The sequence below is a fragment of the Priapulus caudatus genome, unplaced genomic scaffold, assembly GCF_000485595.1.
Source record: "Priapulus caudatus unplaced genomic scaffold, Priapulus_caudatus-5.0.1 Scaffold684, whole genome shotgun sequence".
Lineage (NCBI taxonomy): Eukaryota > Metazoa > Priapulida > Priapulimorpha > Priapulimorphida > Priapulidae > Priapulus > Priapulus caudatus.
This window is the reverse complement of record NW_014577745.1, coordinates 108,234-117,327: the sequence shown is the minus strand read 5'-3', so window position 1 is coordinate 117,327 and position 9,094 is coordinate 108,234. Positions and strand designations below refer to the sequence as shown.

The 9,094-nt window shown below is 44.9% G+C and overlaps 1 protein-coding gene across 1 annotated transcript in view; it reads left to right on the top strand.

Annotated features, from left to right (window-relative positions):
• LOC106812769 (coronin-1C-like) overlaps window positions 1–8,552 on the top strand; it is a gene marked incomplete at its 5' end in the record, with an annotated part of 11,634 nt that extends 3,082 nt beyond the window's left edge. The window contains 6 exon segments of the mRNA XM_014816739.1: window positions 744–848; window positions 2,223–2,368; window positions 3,187–3,247; window positions 3,648–3,749; window positions 4,340–4,450; window positions 5,649–8,552. Of these exon segments, the coding sequence (XP_014672225.1) occupies window positions 744–848; window positions 2,223–2,368; window positions 3,187–3,247; window positions 3,648–3,749; window positions 4,340–4,450; window positions 5,649–5,783 (660 nt within the window).
• Between the last annotated feature and the right edge of the window lie 542 nt (window positions 8,553–9,094).

The following is a 9,094-nucleotide window of genomic DNA, read 5'->3' as shown; positions in this document are numbered from 1 at the left end:
TCCCATCCCATCCCATCCCATCCCATCCCATATCCCATCCTACCCCATCTCATCGCATCTCATGCCATGCCATGCCATGCCATCCCATCCCATCCCATCGCATGCCAACCCATCTCATCCCATCCCATGCCATCGCATGCCATCTCATACCATCCCATGCCATCCCATCCCAAACAGTAAAAAATAATAAGAAATCAAAAGATAAAAGACATTAAATATAAAAAATTAAAATTAAAAAGTAAAAAATTAAAAATAATACATACTAAAGAGTAGGTAAAGGGGAAAAAGGGGAAAATAAGTTCCCCAGCTGGTACTCGAACCCGGAATCCTGGTGTAGGAGACGAATGTTCTAGCGATTAGGCCACTGTGCCGTTAAGGGTATACCCCATGGATTCACACGTACGTGATGTTAATCTGTACGCACCGCCATCTATTGATGAATAGAATTTTTATGAATTTTTAACTTTTTAACTTTTTAAAATTTTTGTTTCAGCCAGAACCACCTCTCAGACGTGCTGATTCTGAAAATATCTTTAGTTTTTCTCTAGGCTGCGGAGTTCTCTAGTTATGCGAGTACGGACTAATTCGGCTGAACAACTTTATATATATAGATGTAGTAGTATATAGGACAGCATATCTTGTCTGTATCTAGGATGCTCTAGAGAATAAATACGTACATATACTGTATAGTATTATAATATATAGTATGTAGTAGTATGACGGCATATCTTGTCTGTATCTAGGATGCCCTGGAGGACCCTATAGCACAGGAGGAGATTGACAACAGCAACGCGGTGCTGTTCCCGTTCTACGACGCCGACACGAACGTCATCTACCTGGTGGGAAAGGTAAGCACCGGTGACAAACGCCCGCCAATAAGTGATGTCGGAAAGTCCAGCTGTATTATTTAGGTCACAGAAAAAGGGGGATAAAATGGCCGCGGCGCGCTACGGAAAGCACGCGATTAATGTAAACACTCGTGCGTTTTTAGTTTTTGCATTAACATAAAATTGCAAAATATCCCAAATTACCACAATCATATTTGTAAATGTTTCTGTAAACAGAAACGCATCTGTGAATTGAAGTACGATGTTAGTGAAGAGAATTTTAGATCAAAAACCTAGACTAGTACTATCGTAACTATGTTATATATGGAATATGGGCAACTTATCACCCCCTTATCTGATCTCAATATGGCGTCAGGGACTTTCCGATATGGCTTATTAAACATGCACAGCTGTTTGATTTGACAGGGTGGGTGACGCTGAGGTCTGCATCGGATCTTTAGTCTTAAGTCTCAAGTCCGGAATGTGTGTAAATTTGTCGCGTCGAATCCTGGATGGATCGTAGGGAAGTGCAACGATCAATACAGCGACGTCGATTTCTAGTGATGTTTGCTTGTTCACGATGTGCGCTCACGTGTGAACGTGCAGCTGTGTGCTGTTCATCACGTCGTCTGCTTGCCGCGCATGCTCATACTGAGCGCGAGAAAGCACAGAGACAGCGACAAGCGAACTTACTGAATGAATCGCGAGGGTGTGCTATCGCTGATTTAGCGACGATACGTTTAAAATTTAAGATCTAAGGCCACGCGTGGCAACTTGAATGCATAACGTCGCACGCGTTGCAGACGTTATCTAAATGTGTTTATCAGAAATTCTTGCGTAATCTTTTCTCTCTCTATGCCCAGGGATAATTTGCATAACATAGGTAACTAGAGCACTCGGCGAGCACAGACCTCCGCCAAGGCAGCTGAATTCTCTCAATGTGGAATTTTTTATTAATTAATTAAGTGGAAAAATTAATTAATTAATTAATTAATTAAATAATTAATTGGATCCGGATTAGTGCGAGCGTGCAGGTGGGGGAGGACTGTGGTTGCCCCTTAGGCTGTGTTTGCATGTTTGTAAGTCTACAGCCAGCGCACCTAGCGGAAGTGAACTGAAACGTGCATGTTCACAAACAAACCAACCTGAACCAACACTCAAACATTCGCCGGTGAAAACATAACCTCCGCCACGCCGCTGGCGGAGGTAATAAAGAGGGAAAAAGCAAATGCACGAGTAACCACTTTAACCCTCGGCTGCTCCCCAGCACTGAACCATACAAATCTTTGTTTCTCTCTATGTCGAGTGATATTTTGTATAACATACGCGAAGAGGAAGAAGAAGAAAAAACGTGCGTGTAAACGAACTTTTTTTCGTCCTGCTGCTCTCCCGTAGGGGGACTGCACCATAAGATACTTTGAGATCACAGATGAGTTCCCGTACTGCCACTTCATCAATCTCTACCAGTCTACGGAACCGCAGAGGGGCATTGGCATGATGCCAAAGCGCGGCTGTGACGTCAACATCAACGAGATTTCGAGGTGGGTGACTATATATAGCGTCGGAGGAGGAGTGATGCTGTGAAGAGCAGATGAAGCCGGATTAGTGTCTGCTAAGCAGGAGGATCTTGCATTACGATTGCATGTGGCGTTTGTTCATTTGTGTGGGTGTCGTAACGGCTATGCCACTGTAAAGATGTCTCGGTGTTGTAACGTCTGCGGATCCAGTATTGCGGGCATGGAGATGACTTCATGAGGGAGGGGTGCAATGATGCACGAAGAAATCTTAACAGGGGGAGAAGGAGTGCGAGGAAGTAGCGAGAAGGATTGATGGCGTCTGTGCTGTAGACGTTGCTTCTCGAGAGAGAGAAAATGAGAACGAATGAATGTCGCCATGTCGTGCATGCGAGAGCTCCCATTGTGGAATTCATCGCTCATTACTATCATAAAACCATCATCATTATGCCACCACAAATGAAATTGAAGGGAGTATATAGGAGTCATCTTAGAGTCGGTCAGTCGGTCGGGCATTCAGGCGGTCGGGCGGTCGGTCGCCAAAGGTTTCTGGCGCGAACTACTGTAACGAAAGTGTAGATATGCGTAATGTATTTTGTGTGTACGTCGGTCACGGCGTTGCCATGGAAACTATACCTCATCTTTGATTATATCCCCCACTGTTGTAAAAAGTTTGTGGTGCGAACTACTTCCACAGTTTTCAAGAGAGAAAAAAACGAGAACGAATGAATGTCGCCATGTTATGCATGCGAGAGCGCCCTCTGTCTGGAATACATCGCTCATGACTAATATAAAACCATCATCGTTTACATTTGTCTGACTTACTCTCCACATTTTTTCTGCAGATTTTACAAACTACATACGAAAGGCCTATGTGAAGTTATTCATATGACAGTACCACGAAAGGTAAAAGATATGATTGTATATAACATATATGTGTGCGTGTGTGCATGCATGCATGTGTGTGTGCATGCGTGTGTCTGTGCGTGCGTGCGTGCGAGCGTGCGTGCGTGCGTGCGTGTGTGTGTATACACACTCACTACTTTTCACACACTTATTAGAAATATGCTTCTTATGGAAATTAATAATGAGAGAGTATGACAATAGTAATATTAACGAGATATAGTTACCAGTAAGCTGAAAACAAATACGAGTAACCAAGAGCGGAAGCTTGGGTCATCTGAACCCGCGACACACAAACTCACACCTCCTCAGCGTGTCTCGCGAGACACATGGAAACAGTCGAGGGCCTGTGAGGTTGAGATGATTGATGGAGCTGCCCTCACCACATGTTTTGTCTTTTCAGTCGGAGTTGTTCCAGGACGATCTATACCCGGACACGGCCGGAGACATTCCCTCTCTTACGGCCGATGAATGGTTCTCTGGCAAGAATGCAGACCCCATACTGGTAGGTGGTCACACACTGGGAGGGGAGGGGAGGAGAGGGCAGGAGAGGTGAGGGAGGAAGGGGAGGGGAGGAAAGGGAGGGGAGGAGGAGGGGATTCCCTCCCTTACGGTTGATGAATGGTTCTCTGGAAAAAATGCCGACCCCATACTGAGGTGGTCACACGCACAGGAGGGGAGGGGAGGGCAGGAGAGGGGAGGAAAGGGAGAATGAGGACAAAATGGGGAGATATTCCCTCCCTAACAGGCTAAACAGCCAACGAGTGGGTCTCTGGCAAGAACACCGACCCCGTACTTGTACGTCACACACGCAGGAGGGGAAGGGAGGAGGGGAGAAGGAAGAGGGGGAAAAGGAAGACATCCCCTTTCTTAACGAGTTAACATCTTTACAAAGCTAAAGTACATGTAGATGCATTTTGAAACATGCATCCAACTAGTAAAAATTACCGACGTACAAAAAATTCTGAGCACATTATTACCTACCAGGCATAGCCAGGTAAGTCGAATCGTTCGACCGCAAAATATCATGCTTGCTAGATTTCACAGGTATGAATAATTGCCGGCTGACATCCTTAGACGTTCGCTTGTTTTCAGATCTCTCTAAAAGGCGGGTACAAGTCGACACAGAAGCCTCAGGAGCTGAAACTTACGAAGCGATCGAACATCCTCGACAAGATGCCAAATAACAAGTTTGCCTCGACGCAGGTGAGGCTAACCAGCCAACTAACGAGAGAGTTGAATTCACTTTTTTTGCTAAAAGATGGGGAGTAAATGCAATATTTAACATCCAAAATTCCTTGCGATTTTCGCACTGACAGCACGTGGCACTAGTTTTCTACCCCTGTAGCATTTTTACGTTTAATATTGCGAATGTGAAAAAAACGGTTGGATGGAGGTTTTAATCACGTGGATTTGCAATACAGAAAACCTCTTGTGAGACTCGTGGCCATTGCAAAGTTTTTTCCATTTGATCATATTATTATTTGATCACCAATAATATTATTCCAATTATTGTGATTATTATTATCATTTGTATTATATTATTGTATCCCTCGCGACGAAGTCAGCGGGGATACTATGGTTTTATGTCTGTGCAGCCGCCGCAGACACTTTCCCTTCCGCTCTATAACTCGACCCCTAATTGACCTAGCGCTACCAAACTTGGTATACTTACACATCTTGGGGAGAAGGTGCGCAGCGTACCAAAACCAGGTCACTACAATCTTTATTTGACCTTTACCTTGACCTTGATTATATATCCCTTCCGCTCTATAACTCGGCCCCTAATTGACCTAGCGCGACCAAACTTGGTATACTTACACATCTTGGGGAGAAGATATGTCGCGTACCAAAACCAGGTCACTGCGACCTTTATTTGACCTTTACCTTGATCTTGATCATATTTCCCTTCTGCTCTATAACTCGGCCCCTAATTTACCTAGCGCTACCAAACTTGGTATACTTACACATATTGGGGAGAAGGTGCACAGCGTATCAAAACCAGGTCACTGTGACCTTTATTTGACCTTTATCTTGACCTTGATGATATTTTCCTTCCATTCTATAACTCGGGCCCCTAATTTACCTAGCCCGAGCAAACTTCGTATACTTACACATCTTGGGGAGAAGGTGTGTCGCCTACCAAAACCCCTAAGGTAACCAATTTTAACATACTTGCACATCTCAGGCAGATGAGTTGTGTAACAAACCTTTGTCTTTGTGACTTATTTTAACTTTACCTACCTTCTACGTCCTTACAGGGATATTTCATTCATACTAGATCACGGGGGATACATGTAGTTGGCGACAACTGCCCTTTCTAGTTATTATAAGTATTATAATTATTACTATTATCATTATGAAGTAACTAATTATTTTGTTAATTATCTGTATTATTATTCAGTCGGGTGAGAAGTCCGAGGAGCTTGCTAAGGAGGTGAAGGAGCTCAAGGACACGGTGCGTAGGCAGGACATGCGTCTCCGCCGTCTCGAAGAACGACTCGAGGCACTAGAGCGCCTCGATAACGGTCTCGTGTGAGACACACCCACCGACACCGAGGCAGTTTTTGGCGCGGAGTCATGCTCTGAACGTGAGATGGACTCGTCGCGTCCCCTATTTGTCGAGGGAGAGCGGACGACGGGAAGCATCCTTCCATCCCTCCCGTGGACTGACAGGCGCGCCGCCAGCGCCATCTATAGTCGTGTAACAGTAGCAATTTTTATTTTTCTCGAGGTAGTCAACGATCTCTCTTGCGTGTCAGGTCGCTCCCAGGAACAGAGACGATCGTCCCCCTGCGCCACACGATCAGTATATTTTCATCGATTTTGATCCGAATCTTGAGTGTCTTCGTCCTGTTCTGTCCGCGTGTTTTTTTCTCACCATGACGGCATTCGAGCGGAGATACAGGGTGCGGCGTCGGACGAACAAAAGGGCGTATTGCCAGATAAAGATTGTTCGATTCGTCGTTAGATTTTACTTAGCATGCCAAAGGTTTTTTTATAACTGTTCGTTGGGGGTCCCGGGAGAGCTGTGCGTGCGCGTAGATGTGAGATCACCGAGACATGCAACGACACTCGCAGAGACGCGCGCAAAGTTAACAAAGAATTCTGCCGGTCGCACTAAATTAACGATGCTGGTGCATAATTTACTCGTATGCGTGCGCACCGTCCCTCGCTCGGTAAGCCTTCTCTCTACTCTAGTCCTCCACTAGTGACGTGCCTTGTATTTATAAAAACTCGAGTGAGGTTTGCGCGCGCACGCCCGCGCAAAGGATCCGCCTGCTGGGTCAGCGCGTGTAGCCAACGCTTTCGTTTCTACAGCGACGTAACACACGCACACACACAACCTTACCCCGCCGATCGCACCCTCGTGAAATTATTTGCCGTTGTGAATTTCACTTTGCCATCAGCTCTTTTCGTCTCCCGGGCGTTTACAATGCAGTTGCGGCGATGGTGGCGTCACCTGGTGTGCTCGTCGTTGCCTAGCAACTGCCGTAAATGGCGCCGACGTGTGGGCGTGCGTGTATATAGCTATATATATATATCTAGCTCTATATATATATATATATATATATATACATATATACGCGTGGCGTGGTATTGGTCGAGCGTGTGTACAGTGAGTCTGAGAGAGGAAACTGCTGAGCAGTGTGTCAGGATGGGGAGAGAGCGAGCGGGGGTGCCACGGGCGGGCGGGCGGCACATGTGACTCCACGCTCCCCACCGCCCGTCGTTTTTCGTTTGCTAGTTCCCCCGTAGCGCGCATGCAATTTTTCTCGACATCGTTTTTTCACCGTTGTCATTCGAGTCGTCCATTTGGCGATTTTTCAGCGGGGATTTTATTTTTCCAGGTCTGTGCAATATCTCATGTGCCACTCGTTATCGTCCTCACGGTGGATTTTACCTATTTAAATTTTTTTTCTAGAATGTACAGTGTTAGCATATAGTCACTCGAACTCGGGTTCTCTCCCTGATTTCATTCGTAAATATAGCAAATTCTATAATAATACCAAAGAGATCTTTTTTTATGTAGAGAGAGAGCGAGAGTGCGTGTGAGAGAGAGAGAGAGAGAGAGAGAGAGAGAGAGAGAAGAGAGAGCATAGTGTAAGCAATGATCTAATGCGCGCATCATGATTGTTAGTTCTATACATGTTCCTTGCTGGATTTTATTTTCTCTGTAGTGAGTACAGAGGTCACGTTGACGTCACGGCACGATGACGTGTGCAATACGTCTCTTTGTCGCTACTGTGAGCGCCTGAATCATTTGCTAGTACAGCACCTGCAATACAGTATAGTACAATAGAGTGCCTACATGTACAATAGAGTGCCTACATGTACAATAGAGTGCCTACATGTACAGTACAGTACAGTACAGTAAAGTACAGTAGACTACTGTACTGCTACAGTACCTACATGTTCAGTACAGTACAGTACAGTAGACTACTGTACTGCTACAGTACCTACATGTCCAGTACAGTACATTGCGTCTGTGTATAGTGAAATGATTTTTTTATTGTGCATATTTAAAATGCAGTCAAACTCGTGTCCACGTTCGCCTGTCTACAAAGAGCTCTTCTGAGTGGCATACAATGAAACCACCTTTATAGAACGACCACTTGTTCGCAGTGGCCACTTTTGGTTTACCCTCGAGTGGCCGCTATATGCAGGTTCGATGCTGTACATGGGTTCGTGATATTACGAGTAGATTCTGGCACGAACATATGTATGCTACCTAGCTCTTGATGCTACGTATCTATCTATTTATATACATAGAGGATCATACATATGTTCACGACCCTAGTCAGCTATATAGTTTTCATTTCTTTATGTGAAATGAACAATTGATCTCTCTGCTAGAATGCGTGCATGTGAGTAAGGGGATCAGCTGTAGCATGATATACATATATATGACCCCCTTCCTACTACAAGTCCCTCTCTACATTTCGCATGAGCGATAAAGCGGCTCATGCGCAGCGTAGAGGGGGTCGTTCGTCATAGCGGGGTTGTATACCATGCTATACGGGCCCCCGTACTGATTCTCTGGTCTGTTACTGTGCCTCGGGTGCGGGGCTCGTAGCACTGTGAAACCATCTTGGGATTATTTCTCCGTTTAGAGAGTAAGTAAAGTATAAGCATATAATTACATAAAATATGCCGCTTTTTGTACATTATCGATGGTGCCCGTAGCCGTTAGCTTTCTTATATATCTATTCATATCCATACGTGCAATTTCCTTTTTGGCGAGAGCGCCACGCTGTTCTATAGCGTGTTGATGAAGTTGAGAATAATAAAACAGCCGTAGTTGACATTTGCGTGTTTTCGGTGACGTAATTTGTGACGTGACTTTCGTGTTTACGCGTGTCACGCCCTGCTAGGGTTCCTGGAAGTTTCTGTTGCGGTGCGAAGGACTGTGGACGAAGAACTACGTAATTAACCGCCCACCCTCACTTCCAAATTGTTGTTGTTCATATATATATTGTCCTATGGCTCTTTCTGTTCGCCTCTTCCGTCTGTTATTAAATCCACCATATACTAGTGTAACGTACGTTTTACACGTGTAGTTATTAGAAGCTAGACTACAAGGAAAACTAGTTTCATTGCAACAGTAGCACATGTAGCGTAGCGGTTTTCCAGGAGTTTTTTCATTTAGCAATAAATTGGTAGGCGAGCGGGTGTATTGATGTCTGTAGTGGATACTTATTCGGAGTATTGCCAGTCATTTAACAATAAGTTTTTAATCGGTAGTGTGCAGGCGGTTTCTCGAAATGGTGAGATGGTAAATGTTGACATGTGTGGACATGGGTAGCATCTTAATAGCGGGTATAACCTATTTATTTGGCCGAACACAAC